General features: G+C 41.5%; 1 protein-coding gene across 20 annotated transcripts in view; it reads right to left on the bottom strand.

The window, feature by feature from the left end:
- Positions 1-19,490, bottom strand: part of DEPDC5 (DEP domain containing 5, GATOR1 subcomplex subunit) — a 120,248-nt gene that overhangs the window by 67,185 nt on the left and 33,573 nt on the right. For all 20 annotated transcript variants that reach the window (XR_008956989.1, XM_057305777.1, XM_048221361.2 and 17 more), the window contains 9 exons: positions 15,048-15,151; positions 14,695-14,769; positions 13,201-13,335; positions 12,303-12,364; positions 12,086-12,159; positions 7,255-7,324; positions 4,891-4,927; positions 4,010-4,130; positions 1,716-1,936 (listed from right to left, as the gene is read on the bottom strand). Coding sequence is in view for 19 of the 20 variants with exons in the window: in XM_057305777.1 (XP_057161760.1) it covers positions 1,716-1,936; positions 4,010-4,130; positions 4,891-4,927; positions 7,255-7,324; positions 12,086-12,159; positions 12,303-12,364; positions 13,201-13,335; positions 14,695-14,769; positions 15,048-15,151 (899 nt within the window). In the remaining variant the exon portion in view is untranslated. The remainder of the gene's footprint in view (positions 1-1,715; positions 1,937-4,009; positions 4,131-4,890; positions 4,928-7,254; positions 7,325-12,085; positions 12,160-12,302; positions 12,365-13,200; positions 13,336-14,694; positions 14,770-15,047; positions 15,152-19,490) is intronic.

Below are 19,490 nucleotides of genomic sequence, written 5' to 3'. Positions count from 1 at the left end.
GCTTCTTCCTCTCCCACTCCCCCTGCTTGTGTTCCCTCTCTCGCTGGCTGTCTCTATCTCTGTCGAATAAATAAAATCTTTAAAAAAAAAAAAAAAAAGAATATTTTCAGCAAAATGGGAGTAACTGTCTATGCAAACTTAGAAATTTCCAGAAAGTGGGAAAAAGCTAACCTAGAAAATTTCAAATGTATTCAAATTCCTTTGAATGCTAAAACTAATTAATATAGGTGACATAGATTATATACAATAGTCATGTAATTAGTATCTATTCCTTTCTCTTTCAGCATTTCCTTTTTACACTTTGAGCCAGTTAAAAAACAAATGCACTTTTTTCTGTGGTCAAAAATTTTCCTAGGCCTTTGGCACAGTATATATGGTGCTGGAGCTGATGCCTTCCCCTTCAACGTCCTAGGGCATAGAAAACACTCCTCACCCTTTGGGAATCCTTCCAGAAGCGCAACAGGGGGTAGCTGTGTGTATACAACATTCCTAAGTCAGTGATCAAAAGTCAGAAGGGCTCTGCTTCCGTCTACAGAACATCTTTGAAATTAACAAAATTATAGAGAAAGCGAATGATTAGTGAGAGTGTGTGGCTATCAAGGAGTAGCACAAGAGAGCCTTGTGGTGATGAATAGTTTGGTATCTTAATGACGATGATAATCATAAATAAATAAAGCTACACATGTGGTAAAACTGCCTAAGGGGTTCCTGGCTGGCTCAGTTGGTACAGCATATGGCTCTTCATCTCCGAGTCATGAGTTCAAGACCCATGTTGGGCATGGTGCTTACTTAAAAAAAAAAAAAAAGTGCATAGAAATACACATGCACAAATGAGGACATGTTAAGCACGTGAAATCTGAATAAGCTCTGCGGCTTGTACCACTGTCAGTTTCCTGGGTTCGACATTGTCTACAGTTACACAACATGTCTCCATGGGGAGAATGAACGAAAGGTACATAGGACCTCCGTGTGTGTGTGTGTGTGTGTGTGTGTGTGTGTGCATGTGTAATTTGCAATTTTCCATGAATCCACAATTATTCAAAATAAAAAGTTTTTTAAAAAGTCAGGAGGGGCCTGTAGACTCCAGCTGCAGGTGCTGTTGGATGGCAGGAGAAGATACAGAAAAAGCAGCACTTGTGCTCCTTAGTGCAACCCAGGTTAGCAGGTAACTGCGAGGAGAAATCTTAAAGTAGAATATGGGGCCAAGGCTGTTTTAGGGCCGGCACAAATGGGGATGATAAGTACACAGGGGAGCCTGGGTGGCTCAGTCAGTTAAGCGTCCACCTTCAGCTCAGGGCATGATCTCAGGGTCCTGGGACTGAGCCCCATGTTAGCCTCCCTGCTCAACGGTGAATCCGCTTCTCCCTCTGCCTCTGTGTGCTCTCTCTCGCTCGTTCTCTCTCAAGTAAATACAGTCTTTAAAAAAATTAAAAAATTTTAAAAAAGGAAATAAGCAAACACCTTTGACTCTAGGCCTAAGAAAAGCTCTACATTAACATAAGGAAAGGTATATAGCTACAGTGCAGGGGATAAAGGTGTTAGAGACACATACATACAGCTCAGGTGACTTATACTCATTGCACTGGCATGGAAATAATTAAGATGTAGGACTTATACCCCACACCTGGTCACATCCCACCCCCCCCCAACCCCTGCTACAGGAAGGGAGCTGTCCCTATCTGTCCCCAGCTGTGCCCGTGCTTCAGCTCTCTGACCTCGAGTGCTGGTGTAGCCCAAGGAGCTGCTGACTTCATACTGGTGTAGGTGGGGGTGTGGGATCATCAGGATGTTGGCGCTCCTGCCCAGGGAGCTATCGTCAGAAGCCTGGCTCCTCACTTCCTCAGTGGGCAGTGCGCGGCTGGGCAGAGAAGGGCTGGATGAGACGTCGCAGGAGCTGGCGCTCTTTCGACTGTGACTCTCCCGCTCTCGCACAGACCTGACAGGTGAGAGACAATGAGTTACCAACAAGCAAGGGATGCTGCCCCACCCGGAACTAAAACACCAAAACCTGTCACCAGCCCAGGCTACTCAGGAAACCAACAACAAAAATCCCCAATGTGATCTATGAGAGGGAAATAATGTGGGAGGTATTCTGCCTTGACCAGCTTGAGACACTATGGACACTGTGTAAGAACTGACAGTTTTCAAATGGCTCAAGTCCTGGGGTCAGAGCTGTAAAGCAGCGACTGCTCCAGTCTGACCCTACCTGATCCCCACTGATTCATCTCATATCACCGAAAATGGGACAACTAAACAGAGTAGGATACGATGCAGGAGAAAATACACAGTGCCACCTCAAGGGTCTTCCTATATGAAAAACTGAGCCTAAATCTAATCAAGCCTCTGGAGGTAACTGCTAGTTTACAGGAAATCCAGAAGAGAGGATAAGTTAAACATTATAACATAACAATCAGCCAAACGAAGAAAGCAACACAACTACAGTCACAGAAAAAAGACATTCCAATCACATGCAATGTCTGCATCTTCTTTAGATCCCAGTTCAAACCAACCAACTGTAAAAATACATTTTTGAAACAATTGGGAAATCTAAATATAGACTGGCTATTAGAAGATACTAAAGAATTAGTGTTAATTTTGGTACTTGTGATTATTTATTCTTATCTGTTAGAGACATACACTATAGCATTTACAGGTTTAAAAAAAGGATTTGTTTTAGAATACTCAAGCAAAATGTAAAATGTGGGGAAAGTAAAGAAATGAGTCTGATAAGACATGGATCACTCTTCATGACACTACTCTATAAGAGCATGTTCGAACATCTCCTTAATAAAGGTTTAAAAAGCAGTATATCCTTATTAAAACATAAAACTCCCTAAGGGGGAAACCTCTGGAAGCGGTAGGAGGAAGGATCAAAAGGGGAGAAGCCCAATGGGGAGATAAAAATTCAGAATGGAAAAGTTAGCAACTATAGATTGGGTTTCCCCTCTGGCATCAGTGCTGTTCTCTTTCCGCCTGGAAGGATTTTGTCTTAAGTCAGAGCTTAAACAGCCTGAAAATAGATCCCCTGGGCTGACCATATATACATTATTACAACAGTAAATATCTGGAGACCAGTGTAAGCTCAGTCCTGTGCAGGGGACAGAGCACCAATTAAAACACGGTCTGCTCCCTCAAGGAACACATAACCTAGGTCTCTGAAATACCAAGTCTTGCCACCTTTGATTAGAAAAAAGAAAACCAGGATCTTGGATCATGAAAGCATTTTTAAATACTCCAAAGGAAAGCACTACCGAGCCCCTAAGCAGCATCTATGTGCGGGAGAGCTGCAGTTAATGGCACTAAATGTTCTCAACATTTAGGAAATGTTTTGTCTGAGCTCTAAATGTTTTCATCTTAGAATGGAATGAGGAAAAAGGACAGAAGACAATCATGTGGCCATTATAAACTCATTTATCAATGTGAAGGGATGCATATTCTTCCAATCATTGTGCTTAAAAAAACTTGCATGTTTAAGAAGTCTGGAAAATGGACTCATGGTATTTGGTCCACTGGGGGTGGGGGAAAGCCCTGGGATAGGGATTTTTTTGTTTTGTTTTTACATAATACTCAGAAATGAATATATTGGTAAATCTAACCACATCACAATTAAAGACTATCATATGACCAAATACCATAGAGCAAATTTAAAAGCAATTAAGGAAAGTCTCTTGCCTTCTGGGAATAAAAAACCTGAAAGAAACTGTGGGCCATAGGATCTATACATATTAGTGGCAGCCCAGTGAGAAGATTCTAGAATCTGTGAATTGTTTTTCTTGGTTAGAAAAAGTGGAACACAATTTGGGGAAAATACTTCGTGCAAATATAGCTAACAAAATGTGTGGGCCAGAGAACCTGGAAAGAGAATCCCCAATGAACTACATGGTATAGCTTCCATTGGCTAATTTTAATTTAAAACATTTTCAGGGTTGCCACATGAAGGTCCCTACAGGCCCTCAGGTTTTCCCAAGCAATTTTTATATACACCCCAAAGTCAATCTGGCAAAAAAACCTGCAGGTGGCGAGGCGCTGAGCCCGGGACGGGCCTGGCAGCCTGAACACTTGGGCGTCGTAGGCATCATAATCTACTTGGATGGGAAGGGCGTTCTCAGATTCTTTCGGAGTCCCAAGAGCTGAAATGCATAAATCACACAAATTGTCATTAAAACACATTTCAACCAGATGCCTTCAGAGGGCCTTCGTCAAAATCTGCAAGGCACAGATAATCACCATCAGGTCCCTCTGAGAAAAGTGGGATAATAACCCATTCATCAGGTTGTTGAAATTAAATGACTTACATATCAAAGTGATACAGAAAATAACACTAGCACTAGGGTACCCGGGTGGCTCAATCGGTTAAGCATCCGACTCTTGATTTTGGCTCAGATCACGATCTCACCGTCATGAGATCGAGCCCCGCATCAGGCTCCTGGCTCAATGTAGAGTCTACTTTAGATTCTCTCTCTCCCTCTCCCCCATCCCCGCACGCATGTGCTCGTTCACTCTCAATCTCTCTCTCTCAAAATAAATAAATTAATTAATTAAAAAAAAAAAAAAGAAAATAGTACGGCACTAAATAAAGGGAAGGTTTTGGTAGTCGTTCATCTATGACCCCATTTTCAAAAGATCATCTTAGTATGTAGTACAGTTAGTACTTTAACATTTTCTACTCAATCCCTACAACTGACCTATGGAAAAGAAAAACAAGGTTTGTCACCATCCATTTTGGAGCTGATGGGACAAAAATATACAAAGTAGTTAAGGGACCTTCCAAAGGGAACTCAAGTCTCCCAACTTGGCTGTGAACTGTTTATGCGATGTCACATAATTTTGTTGCCACGGCTTAGCTGACTCTTTCTAAAAGGGATGAAAGGAGGTCACAAAAATACTCACATGTATCACGGCCATTTTTTGCTTTCTCAGAGGCAGGCTGTAAAATTAAATAGATAATTAATCATTCCCTCCTCTGCCAGAATAGAACCTATCATAAGGCACAATATGTAGATGGCTGCTCCCCAGAGAAGGGACCATGCCTTACCCTTCACTGTGACTGATGGAAAGGCAGGAGGGAACACTTGAGGCCCACCTACCTCAGTGTCAGGCCCTAGTAGGCCCACCTCACACCTTGGTCACCCTCAAAACTCTATCCGACAGGGACATGCACCCCACCTTCAGGTGGAGGATATTCAATTCTACAGAGAAAAGGGGACTTGCTCAAAGTCATACAGTTAGCAGGTGGCAGAGCCAAAATCCAAGTCCAGCCCCTCAAGCTCTTGGTCAGTCCACTGGCATGTCTGTCCTACCATGGCTAGCTTCTACCTGACCCCAAACCCTGCATGCATGCTTCCGCCTTCACCACGGTACTCTCACCGGTCTGCCTACACCTGCAAGAGGGCAGCACTCAGTGGATTACCCAGTTTGCCAAAATGGCATACACAGGTAGAGAGAAAATGAAAAGAGCTTTCTTTTTCCCCCCAAATAAAACTTTTCAGGACCCTTTAAACTTTCATAACAATACTGATTCTTTCCTTTTTTTTTTTTTTTTTAAGATTTTATTTATTTGACAGAGAGAGACAGCGAGAGAGGGAACACAAGCAATGGGAGTGTGAGAGGGAGAAGCAGGCTTCCCGCCGAGCAGGGAACCTGATGTGGGGCTCAATCCCAGGACCCTGAGATCATGACCTGAGCGGAAGGCAGACGCTTAACGGCTGAGCCACCCTGGTGCCCCAATACTCGTTCTTTCTTCTTTAAAATGATCATGTTGCAGGGGCGCCTGCGTAGCTCAGTCGGTTAGGCGTCCACCTCTTGATTTCAGCTCAGGTCATGATCTCAGGGTCGTAAGATCAAGTCCCACATCAGGCTCTGTGCTCAGCAGGGAGTCTGCTAGAGATTCTCTCTCCCTCTGCCCCTCCCCCTGCTCATACGCATGCCCGCGCACGCTCTCGTTCTTGCTCTCTCAAACAAATAAATAAATCTTAAAAAAAAAAAAGACAAAATGATCATGTTGCAGAGAAGTTCCTCTGTGTGCCACTTTGCCCAGAAGGTCTGTGATGAAGGCATAATACCTCAGAGGTCAGGAAGCAGCCCTTTCTGGGCAGAGTCCCTTCTCCCAGCACTTCACTACTTGGCATGGCCTATTTTAGGAGTCCTCGGAGTCCTCAAAATTAATACATTCCTTATTAAACAGGTAACATTAACCCCACCCCCCCAAAAAGGAAGAAATGGCCCTGATACTACTAACACAGCCTCAAAGGGACAGCTTTCAGAGTTTAGCTCTGCTAGAAAACAGGCAGATGGGAGAGAGAACCCTGGTATGCCACCTACATACCTAACAGTCTGTTTTTCTCTTCATATAACATCAAAAACACCCTTTAAGAGTCTTAAAACTGGCATTTTTATAAATGGCTGCGAATATATTCCATCAAGTGGCTATCCCATGGTTTATTTAGTCATTTTCCTATTATTTTCAACTTCTCACTGTTATAAATAATACAGGACCAAGACTTTATATGCATTCAGTATCTTCAGTTATGTCCTTAGACCACATGGCCAAAAATGGAATTATCTGATCAAGGGGCATGAACATTTGCACTGCTCGATACACAGAGCTGAACTGCTTTTCATAAGTATGGTACACCAACCATATTGGTACTTGAGTACCAATTTCGCCACTTTTTCCAGGACTTGATATAATTACTTTGTTTTAAGCCTGTTTAGTAAGCAGGGGTGCCTGGCTGGCTCTGTCCACAGGGCATGTGACTCTTGATCTCGGGGTTGTAAGTTTGAGCCCCACGTTGGGTGTAGCAATTACTTAAAAATAAAATCTTTAAAAAATAAAGTAAAATAAAATAAACCCATTTGGTGAGCAAAAAAATAATCCTATTCTTGTTTGAATTTGCACTTCTTTTCTGCTAAGATTTGATCTTTTCATATTTCCCCTTTGCTGCAATGCATGCCCATGTCTTTGTCCTCAAAGGTATATAAGAGGTCCTAGTATCTAAATGAACCAGTCATATCGTAACAAAAATAATTCATTATTAAGGAACTAAAAATAATTGTCATATTTTTCCCAAAGATATTCCTTACAGTCTAGGGGTTTGCTTTGTTATTGATGTATTTAATGTGGAAAATCATAAAGTTCTAAGACAAATACCTTCAATTATTAATGACCGTGGGGGAGAAGATGTATCTTGGGGCCAAAATAACCATGTTGGTGTGTGACAGTCCCTAAAGGCTCTGCAGGTTGGTGACACCTACCTTCTTTCCTGCCAGTTTTATTCGCGGGGTGAAACTGTTACAAAAGAGCTGGCTTTTGGACGTATAGAAACTGTGAAAGAAAAAAGGGTCATTAATCTAAGCCTCTTTCATTTTAAACTTCGTGACACGGTTAAAACTCCAGCCATGGATTAGCCCTCTCATGACTGCCTATGTCTCAGGTTTCACTGATTCCCCCAATTCTAACTTGCTCTGTAATTACTATAAAACATTAAATATGGTTTTAATTATTGTTCTTTTATTCTCCATAAACAGTTTCACGCTAGCCCTGATTCCTAACTGGATGAGAATCTCCTCCCTGTGACAGGGATTAAATCTATTTATACCATGATACTTTTGCATCTTGATACTTGCTGGGCCCAACTCATAGGTTGAATAGCATTTGGTAAGCAAGAATAACTCAGGCAAGGGAAGAAAAAAGTGGTCTCAAGAAAAGATGGCACATGGATGGCTCAGTCCATTGAACATCTGACTCTTTATCTTAGCTCATGTCTCAATCTCAGGGTTGTGAGTTCAAGCCCTGCATTGGGCTCCACCCTGGCCGTGGAGCCTACTTAAGAGGAGAGGAAAAGAAAAAGAAAAATAAAGAAAAAGGAAAGGAAAGGAAAGGAAAGGAAAGGAGGCACAAACCATCAAATTTCTATACCTTTGAAAAATTATATCTTAATGCAGTCATGTCAGGCACAAAAGAAAACTGGGAGACCCAAACTGGCCCTGGGTATACTGACTGAATGAATGAATAGAGGCTGCACAGCCTTTTCTATTTCTCAGGCATATCTCTGTATTCTCTTTTATCTATAATTAGCTTATGGGAAAGATGTTTTGAATACTAACTAATCCCCACCTTCCATCATAACTCTGATCATAAGCAAAAAAAAAAAGGCAGTTATCAATAGCTAACCAGGACTGAAGGGCAATCCTGGCAACTAACACTTTATGTGCACAAGAACGTAAGAATACTAACTGCAGTCAGACCTTGAATCCAACCAACCTCTGGCACTTGGCCCCTCGGAGTGGTTCCAAGGAAAGTACCATGTAGAGGATGCTGCTCTCCTGACGGATATTAATTACAAAAGATCTGAGTGGAAGTGATGAATCACTAAATTCTACTCCTGAAACCAATATTACACTATATGTTAACTAACTAGAATTTAAATAAAAATTTGAAAAAATATAAATAAATAAAAATAAAAAGATTTGTGTGGCAAAGTGATGTGAGCCAGACGAATGGGTCTCTATTAGATTTATCCACATGAAGTTCCTGTGTTTGAAGGTCAAAACCAGTCTATTACCACAATTTCAAACGGTTTAAACCAAGAGCTTCAGCTTTGCCATGAACTTGCTGTTCAACCCTTGCAAGCCACTTTCCTGTCCGGAATGCAGGTTCCTCACCGATACAGTGTGACTGGAGGGTCTCTACGATCTCTAAAACAGACTCCAGGGATAGTCTGTGATATCCCCCAAATCCTAGTTTTATAACTCTCACATATCTGCTATTAATTTACTTTTTAGATCAACTCTCATTACTAACTAATAATACTTTCAGAGTGAAAATTTTTCACTGAAGACAATTTGATTATGCTTCAGGTAAGCTCTCCGGCCTTGTGGGATGCTTTTGAAGAGGCTCGTGGACAGGATGAGAACAATGGCCTCTATAAGCAGCCGTGCATCTCAGGCCATGAGCCCTCTTTGCTCCTGTCCCTGTGTGGCTCAAGCAAACAAGGCTCACGAGGAGAAGTGCAAAGCAGGCCTCGGGATTCTGAAGCCCCACCTGTGTGAATCTATTGTCCATCTCAAATGGCATCAGAGAGCTAATTTGGCATGAAAAATAAAGTGATGAATCAGGAAACCTTCAAGTTATTATTAATTAAAATTTGAGGAAATTACAGTGCTTAAATTCATATATTTTCGTGTGCTACAGCTACTCTGTCCTTTAATTATTTCCTAAACTAAACATAAAACCATGAAATATGGTGTATAATTAAATGGTAGCTGTTTCCTTATGGGCAAAAGAATCTGAATGTCTATTCAAAGATTACAAAGCCAAAACTAATTAGAGGGCTGACAAAAAAGAAGATACATTGCTCTCTGAAATAAGTGAAAAAACAAAAAAGTTCAAAATACTATTTTACTTGAACCAAATTTTTTAAATGACGGTAACATAAACACAGGATGAGGAAGATTCTGAAGTCATCCTCTTGGGAAGCAGGCACTTCTTCTTAAAGTGACTTCGTTAAGCAATGCATGACAACATACAAAACTGAGCAGCACTGAACAGTGACACATACACGTACGTAACGGAATCACACGGATGACCAGCCAGAGTCTCTCACTGGGCTGAGAAGGGAGAGGCATACTCAGAACAGGATAATTACTGGGTGACCAGACCATCCTTACAAAGCTGGCCAAAGCACTATTCCTTCTTTTTTTTTTTTTTTAAAGATTTTATTTATCTATTTGACAGAGATAGAGACAGCCAGCGAGAGAGGGAACACAAGCAGGGGGAGTGGGAGAGAAAGAAGCAGGCTCATAGTGGAGGAGCCTGATGTGGGGCTCGATCCCAGAACGCCAGGATCACGCCCTGAGCTGAAGGCAGACGCTTAACCGCTGTGCCACCCAGGCGCCCCAGCACTATTCCTTCTTAGTTCTTCACCTATGAATGATTACAGCTGACCGGGAGCAACTACCATACAAGGGCAACATGGCCCATAACAAAGGTAAAGGAAAAACTACAAGGCCGAAATCAGCATTTGTGATGAATTTTCAAGCTCATCTCCAGCAAAGATTTGCAACTAAATAGAAGACAAAATTAAAGGTTCTGTTTAGCCTGGGGCACAGCCAAGCAGTCTTCTGCCCCTCATGGAGTGCCAGCTTAAAACAGACAACCCAGAGAAGGGCAGAATGCTCTGAAAGCACTAAAGAGAAAGTGGCTATTGGCTCTCCAGGACAGCACAGGAAGAACTCACAGAAGAGAGATGGTGGGGCCGGGCATTAGAGGATAAATAGGCATCTGTGAGGAAGAGGGCAGGTGGAGAGGCCCTCTAGGTGGAAAGGCTCAGAAGAGGGAGAAGTGTGCATGTGCTACGCAGAATAAAAGTGGCCGAGAGGTGGGAGAGGAGGCCTCAGATGTCAAATACCTTAGTCTTCATCAAACTGGTGTGAGGAATCAGAGAAAAAGAGCGACAGGATTTAGTTCTCATGAAATGACTTTGGTAAACAGGTAGAGCAGCGACTGACAGATGCTGGTCCCCAGGCCCCTGGGGTTTCTTGGTGGGACATGATGAGGGGTCTACTACGTGAGGACACAGAAACACTAATACTTTTTCACTACTGTATATTTGGTTGCAAGTAAGACTTACACTTAAAAAATAGGAGGGGAGGGCCTATTGCTTAAAAAAAAAATTAGAAAGGAAAGAAAACCACTAGTCTAAAGAACTGATTCTCAATGAGGGAAGTGAGGAACGAAGGGGGATTGTGCCATCCAGGAGGCATGTGGCAATACAGCAGATATCTGATTTTTTTTATTTTGTTGTTTTTTAGTCTAAATGATTTCCCTCCCCAGTTTCCAATGGTTTCAACTGCATTTTAAAACTGCAGGCATTTTTAAAAATCATAAAACATTAAAACGAAGTAATAGCCCAAGGCTTTTCACTTTCGGCAGGTTTGAGGATACCTAGTTCTCACAATTAGTTTCCAGGAGCTTATGAGCTCTGCTGGCAAATTTCAAAGAAACAGTTTAACTCTCTCCAGGTATTTTGATAGGAATGTTCACTTAGCCATGGTTCCTGCAGACATGCCGGTCGTCACCCTGGGGGTGGGTGCGGCTGGCATCTGGTAGGCGGAGGTCAGGGGTGCTGCTCAACATCCTACCGTGCACAGGGCAGCCCCCCAACAACAAAGATGATCTGGCCCAAAATGTCAGTAGTGTCGAGGTTGAGAAACCCGAGTCTAAAAGATGGACTGAAGGAGAGAGGTCAGAAATAGACACACTATTAACGACTGCAGTTATCTGGGGCGCCTGCGGGGCGCAGTGGGCTGAGCGTCTGCCTCCGGCTCAGGTCATGATCCCAGGGCCCTGCATTGGACTCTCTGCTCAGTGGGGAGCCTGCTTCTCCCTCTCCCACTCCCCCGGACTGTGCTGTCTCTGTCAAATAAATAAAATCTTTAAAAAAAAAATAAACTGATGATTACAGTTATTCAAAAAGATGAGGATGGGATAAGGCAGTGGCACTGACAGAGGCATGAGACACACCACCCTTGAGCCTCAATCACCAGACACACTGAGGCTGTCCCATGTGAAGAAGAGGCATGGGGATTTTTCTACAGAGAATGCCAGGCACAATGTTCGTCTGCTATGATCTGCAGAAGCTGGGAATCGTAGGAGCGGGGGCTAATAATAGAAATAAGTCCTGCAAATTTGCCTCTATTTTTTTCACTCTCATTGTTCTTATGTTACTGCCACTGCTTTGCATGTACAGAAGCTCTAAGCAAATGTTGGAACTTTAGTTTCTGCATTTTCTTGACAAAAGATCTTATCGTAAGAACTTAAGAGATGTGAAGAGAAAATGGCAAGGAAGTTATTCAAAACCTGTATCAAAACCTGGGTGCCTTTGGCTCAGGTCATGATCTCAAGGTCCTGGGATCGAGCCCCACATCGGCTCCCTGCTCATTGGGAAGCCCGCTTCTCCCTCTCCCACCTCCCACTCCTCTTGCTTGTGTTCCCTCTCTCTGTCAAATAAATAAATAAATAAAATCTTAAAAAACAAAAACAAAACAATCCGTATCATCTACCATGAATCAAGGTCACACCCACCTGTGGTTTATCCAGTGAGGAATATTATAGTCATCGCCCAGACGAGAATCACGGGGTGCACTTCGATTATGCAGCTAGGAGAGAAAAAGCCAGCGCACTGATCAGCTAGAAAACAAGGAGGATGTGGAACTGCTCCAACTTTTCTGTTTTGAAGTATTCTCAAGATCACCCTAGTACTAGAACGTGGCCTTTAGGAAGCAATCCGAAATCGAATTACCTTGAACAATGGGACAGCATGTAATGGTTGCTCCCCCATGCACACCAAGTCCACACCAATTCCTAAAAAAGAGAAGACAAAAAGAGTTTGGAATGGGGGTGGGAAGAAGCAGAGAAAAAAATATCCCAATCTATTAACAATACTATTTAACTGGGTCAGGGTATGAGGCAAAGCTGACTTCCCACCCTATGATTTATAACCTCATTTGCCTACATAGCAAAGAAGTAAACAGATGCATTTTGTCTCTTTCTTCTTTACCAGGTTCCATCACAGCCTGCAATTACTGAATGCTTGACAATTAGCCTTTGACCGCTTTGTAGATCATGATGTGTCAAAAAGACAACCCAGGCCTCCATTACTAAAGTTTCAAGGCCAGATAGGAAAAGGAACCTCGTAACTTCAGTAAAAAAGCAAAACAATCCATATCATTTAACGGAGCTTCTTCATCGGCAATCAGGATTTACATTCCACCTCCATCTTGTTGTTGAAGCACAAATTTAAGGAGGCCAGGGGTACAAGTTGAGGAGGCATGGCACATCGTGGAGGGAGGACTGGATCAGATGATCTGACGGTCTTCCCCAAGACAGGCTGATGGCACACTGGTTCCTTGAAACAATCCCCCCAAAAAGAGTTCTCCAGTGTCATGTATGTTTGCGAAACAGTGCCATTAGAGATAGACAAGATACACTAACATATTAAAACCTGCAATTAGGGAATCTGCCTAAACTGTGTATGACCCAGCATTTCCCAAACCACTTTGACCATGGAACCTTTTTTTGTCCCCTAACGTTATTCACATCCCCAGGATCTCTGATGCACAGAGTCAGGGAAAGCTCGGAGTTCTAAGGGTAAGTCAGGCTATAAACTCTCGGAGACAGCACAAACCAGGGAGCATTACCGTTATCTATCATCCGCTGCTTGGTCAAGATCATGAGTAGACGGTCCACTTCAAACACACCCACGCCAGGCGTGATCACCACGGACATCTGTCCAGTACGGTCAAAGTTGCGGTTGATGTAGTGCTTGTCAAACACTTGAAAAAAAGCACAAGTTTTCGAATGAAAATGTTACAGCTTTTCAGAAACCGACCACTGGCAAGCCTCTCTATGCCCTCAGAGTATCTTATCCATGTTTCGATTGCAGCAACAGCCACATTCTGACCTGAATTCTAGTTAGTCATGTGCACATCTGCCTCTCCCTATCTACATTAAGAAATGCTTGAACACAAGACTATGTCACTGTTGTCTTTGCTAACGCCCCCTCACGGATGCCTAATATTTGCCTTGTGCGGCATTAAATGCTGAAGTTTCATGGCGTTAATTTAAACAATCCATAAATGAGTCTGTATTGAAATTTACAGAAATCAAATATTAATTTAAGACAATATTTAAAAGAATGGACTTTGTAAATCTGGCAAGTTAATTTTTATTTCTGTCCTATACAATCCTGACTTTAGAAAACCAAAGATATTCCAATATGACCAAAAGAGTCACTAATACAAGACCCTGCACTTTAGAATCCCCAGCACCTGGGTGTAGACACATGGGCAGGTTATACGCACAGTGAAGTGACCACACATCATCACTTCCACCACTGGCCAGTGCCAATGGATACGTAATCAGAGCCGGGCCAGACTCTGCTGGGAACGTGGAATTCTGAGCAGAGAGGAGAAAGCTGACAGCAGAGCTGGGAGATGAACACTGCTCTAGGAATACCTGCTCTTGCAGTTCCTAGAGCCACCTTGGTCCCCACCTTCTTCTGCATGATGTTCAAGCCTTTCCTGGTGACCCCACCAGGTCCCTATATCCTGAGAGTAAATTTCCTTTTTTGTGTAAACCAATTCATAGGTTTCTGTTACTTGCAAACAAAGTGTATCAGCTAACACATAAATGCAGGGACAAACCTTCAGAAGAAATCACACCACACTGTTAACAAGGTTCCCTCTTGGAAGGAAACTGACAGCAGAGGGAGGGTGAAGATCTTCATTTTTACTTTATATACCTCTGATTATTTGAATTCTAGAAACATGAGTTCCTTTTGTAATTAAAAAAAATTTTTTTTAATTACCTAGAAGCAATTGAGGGATGGGGTACAAAATAGCAAGAACACAGTTTTAGTAAAACAGCCCAAGGAAGATTCCTTCTAGCTCTTTACTCTCAGGTTACCATGAGAAGCAGATAAGAACAGCAAGTTAATTCCTGACAGAAGACCCAAGAGCTAAATGTTGGCCATTAAAACCATCCAATCAGAAGTTACTGCTTTCAGTTAATCTTTGGGGTAGGTGGGTGCGGAGATTATCAACTGGGTCTGGGTCTTTGGACATTAGTAAAGAGAAGTTCATAGCCGTGTGGTAAACAAGATGCCAGCTCACCATGGCTAGGTCCTTACTCACCGTTGAATGACAGATTGATGGCCTCTAGATAGTTTCCTTGTGCTGAGGTAGAATTATCTCCTTGAGGAAAACCCTCTGAAGCAAAACACACAAGAGAAGGAAAAGTATCCCATGAAAGATGAACTCTAAAAGAACAAGCGAAAAGCGGCTCCATAGGGCCCCCCACTCTGCAGTAGGACATTACTGAACTTACTGCATACCTAATGAACAACTGGACCCAATGGAAATAGAAACCTGACCAGAAATAGAAACTATACCCAGCACTGGGAGGGAAGCAAGCATGAACCTCTTCATCGCCCAGCCTCCATCTTATACCTCCTTTCCCTGCCACACCTATCATGTGAATGCAGTACCTGCCTGTTCCAGTCGCACCAACACTGGATACTGGATGAAGAGTTTTTTAATGGTCACGAGGAGTGACGTCCACTCTTCTCTTCTTTCATTCTGCACCACCACTCTGAAAGGAATATTGTCATAAAATACTGAACAGCTATTACATACGTCAGGTCCCTCACAGGGTTTCGAAGGAAGGAAGATGGGATTCCCAAGGTTAGGGTTTTTTACCATATAATAGTAAGTATTAAGGTCAAACGCACACAACAAACATTAACAAAGAAATGTAATCACATCAATAGTCACATGTAAGATTGAAAACAAAAAGAAAATACTTAAAAATTGCCTTGAGATTATATTAATGCCTAGCATTGAGTAGGAATATGAAATTTTCACATAACGAATTACAATTAGGGGGTATATAAAAGGCCTAAAAGAAAACATCTATATATATGTTTTACATATACATCCAATAAACATGCCTAGGTCAGGAAACTAGATTAGAAGAAAGGGATGAGTTGGGGGGGGGGGGGGGCTCGATGGCTCACTCAGTGGAGCATGAGACTCTTGATCTAGGGTTGAGTTTGAGCCCCATGTTGGGTGTAGAGATTACTTAAAATCTTTAAAAACGAATAAAAATAAAAATGGGGCACCTGGCTGGCTCAGGGTTGTAAGTTGGAACCCTACTTTGAGTGCAGAGACTACTTAAAAATAAAATCTTTTTTTTTTTTAAGATTTTATTCATTTATTTGAGAGAGAGGTAGTGAGAGAGCATGAGCAGGGGCAGGGGAGAGGGAGAAGCAGACTCCCCACTGAGCAGGGAGCCTGACGTGGGGCTCGATCCCAGGACCCTGAGATCATGACCTAAGCCAAAGGCAGATGCTTAACTGACTGAGCCACCCAGGCACCCCTTAAATATAAAATCTTAAGAAAGAAAGAAGGAAAGAGAGAGAGAGGGAGGGAGGATGGGTGGGAATCTGTTTACTGTAGACCTCTGAACCTTAGAATTTTTGAACCATGTGAATGTATTACAAAAAATAAAACTTAAATTTAAATGAAAAAATATACATTTGCATTAATCTAGTAATTTTAATGTTAGGAACTTATCCTAAAGAAACACACAGCCGGGGGCGCCTGGGTAGCTAAGTTGGTTAAGCATCTGCCTTCAGCTCAGGTCATGATCTCAGGTCCTGGGATCAAGCCCTGCATCAGGGTCCCTGCTCAGCAGGGAGCCTGCTTCTCCCTCTCCCCTGCCTCTGCACATGCTCTCTTGAGATCGCTTGCTCTCTCTCTCTCAAATAAATAAAATCTTTTTTAAAAAGAGAGACAGAAGGAAAGAGAAAGAAAGAAAGAAAGAAAGAAAGAAAGAAAGAAAGAAAGAAAGAAAGAAAGAAGGGAGGAAAGAAAAGAAAAGAAAAGAAAAGAAAAGGAAGGAAAGAAAGAAAGAAAGAAAGAAAGAAAGAAAGACAGACAGACAGACACAGGGGGCGCCTGGGTGGCACAGTCAGTTAAGTGTCTGACTCTTGGTTTTAGCTCAGGTCGTGATCTCAAGTTGGGCTCTGCACTCAGCGCTGAGTCTGCTTAAGACTCTCTCTCCCTCTTCCTCTGCCCTTATCCCAATCCTCCTCCCGTTCTCTTCCTCTCTCTAAAATAAATAAATAAATAAATCTTAAAAAGAAAAGAAAATAAAAAAGGAAAGAAAAGAAACACACAGGACCCAGAATAGCCAACCCAATGTTGAAGGAGAAGAACAAAGTTGGAGGACTAACACCAACCAACTTCAAGAAGCTACAGGAATCAAAACAGTGTGGCATTGGTAAAAGAGTAGAGAAACAGATTAATGGAAGAGAATACACGACCCAGAAATAGAACCCCCAAAATACATCAACAGATCTTTGACAAAGAAGCAAAGATAACACAACGTAACAAAGATATTCTTTTCAACAAATGGTGCTGGAACAACTGGACACCCACATGCAAAAAAAAAAAAGAGAAGAAGAAGAAGACGAAGAAGAAGAAGAAGAAGAAGAAGAAGAAGAAGAAGAAGAAACAGCAGCAGCAGCAGCTAGACAGACTTTGCACTCTTCATAAAAATTAACTCAAAAATATGGTTCGATCCTGGGTTTTGGCAGAAAAAACTGAACTAACTCCAAATAGATCATAGACCTAAATATAAAATGTAAAACTATAAAACTCCTATAAGATAACACAGCACAAAACCTAGATAACCCTGGGTAGGATGATGACTTTTTAGATTCAACACCAAAGCCACAATCCATGAAAGAAAAAAACTGATAAGCTAGACCTTATTAAAATTTTAAAACTTCTGCTCTGGAAAAGACAATGTTAAGAGAACGAGAAGACAATCCATAGACTAGAAGAAAATGCTGGCAAAAGACACATTTGATAAAGAACTGTCATCCAAAATATACAAAGAACTCTTAAAACTCAACAATAAGAAAATGAACAACCCAATTTAAAAATGGGCAGAACACCTAAACAGACACTTCACCACAGAAGATACACACATGGCAAATAAGTATATGAAAAGATGCTCCACATCATGTCAGATGGGGAAATGCAAATTAAAACAATGAGGGACCACTATACACTCATTAGAGTGGCCAAAATCCAGAACACTGACAACACCAAATGTTGGTGAGGATGTGGAGCAATAGAAACTTTCATTCATTGCTGGTGGGCATGCAAAATAATGCAGCCACTTTGGAAAAGACAGTTTGGTAGTTTCTTATGATATTAAACATACTCCTATCATATGATCTAGCAATCGTACTCTTTGGTATTTGCCCAAAGGAGCTGAAAACTTAGGTCCACACCAAAACCTATACATGGATGTTTATAGAAGCCTTATTTATAACTGCCAAAACTTGAAAGCAACCAAGATGTCCTTCAGTAGATGAATGGACAAATTGTGGTATATGCAGACAATAGAATACTATTGAGCGCTAAAAAGAAATGAGCTATTGAGCCATGACAAGACATGAAGGAAACTTAAATGCCTATTACTAAGTGAAAGAAGCCAACCTGAAAAGGTTACATACTGCATGATTCCAACTACATGACTTTCTGGAAAAGGCAAAACCGTACAGACTCTAAAAAGATCAGTGGTTGCCAGGGGTTGGGGGTTTGGGGGAAGGGATGAATAAGGGGAACATGAAGATTTTTAGGGTAGTAAAAATACTCTGTAAGATACTATAATAATGGAGACATGTCATTAAATATTTGTCCAAGCCCACAGAGCATACAGTACCAAGAGTGAATCCTAAGGTAAACTATGGATTTTCGGTGATTATGGTATATCTGTGTAGGCTCATTAATGTAACAAAGGCATCACTCTGGGAAAGGATGTTGATAATGATGAGAAGGGCATTATATAGGTGTGGGTAGAGAGGGTGTATGGGAAATCCCTGTACCTTCTCTCAATTTTGCTAGGAACCCAAAACTGCTCTAAAAAAATTAAAGTCTTAATTTAAAAAAAATGCAAGAAACATTCAGGAATGCATAACTATATATCTGCTATCATGGTGGCCATAGATCAATTTAAAAATTAGAAAAAGACTGGGGTGCCTGGGTGGCACAGTTGATTAGACGTCCAACTCTTGGTTTCGGCTCAGGTCATGATGATCTCAGGGTCGTGAGATCAAGCCCCACATTAGACCCTGCACTCAGCATGGAGTCTGCTTGAGATTCGCTCTCCCTCTACCCCTCCTGCTTGTTCTCTCTCTCTCTCTCCTTGAAATAAATCTTTTTTAAAAATGAGAAAAAAATTAACTATCTAACAATAAGGAATTAATTAAATTATGATAAAATTTCAGACTACAACAGATATATAGCTATCAAAAATGCTATCCTCTTTGATAACTGTTTAATATGAGTAATGAAGGTTCACAATGCTATTCTCACCCGAGTATATTTGATTTTATTAAAAACAAAGCAAGCCAAAAAAAAAAAAAAAAAGATCATCCAATTTTAAAATGGGCTAAACAGGGGCTCCTGGCTGGCTCAGTTGGTGGAGCATGCAACTCTTGATCTCAGGGCTGTAGGTTTAAGTCCCACATTGGGTGTAGAGATTACTTAAAAAAAAAATAAATAAATCTTAAAAAAATAAAATAAAATGGGTCAAACAGAAAAAGATCTACAGAAACATACCATAGTATTAAAAGTACTTCCCTTTAGATTGCAAAGTTACTCGGGATAAAACAAAAAACAAAAAAAGATGAAAAAATTAGCTAAGAAGATGAATATACAATTCACAAAAGAGAAATGCAAAGGCCAATAAGCATGAGAAAACATTTACTCTTGATAATGAAAGAAATGACTATTATGACTCAGTGAGCTAACTTTTTTTCTATTCTAACTGGGAATGAGTCAAAAAAAGAAAGTAGTATTCAGTGTTGGCAAGGACAGAGTAATAACATGACTACTGGGAAAACAGGATTTTT

Source organism: Ursus arctos, unplaced genomic scaffold (genome assembly GCF_023065955.2).
Source record: "Ursus arctos isolate Adak ecotype North America unplaced genomic scaffold, UrsArc2.0 scaffold_34, whole genome shotgun sequence".
Taxonomy (NCBI): domain Eukaryota; kingdom Metazoa; phylum Chordata; class Mammalia; order Carnivora; family Ursidae; genus Ursus; species Ursus arctos.
The sequence above is the reverse complement of the archived record's forward strand: the minus strand, read 5'-3'. Positions and strand labels throughout refer to the sequence as shown.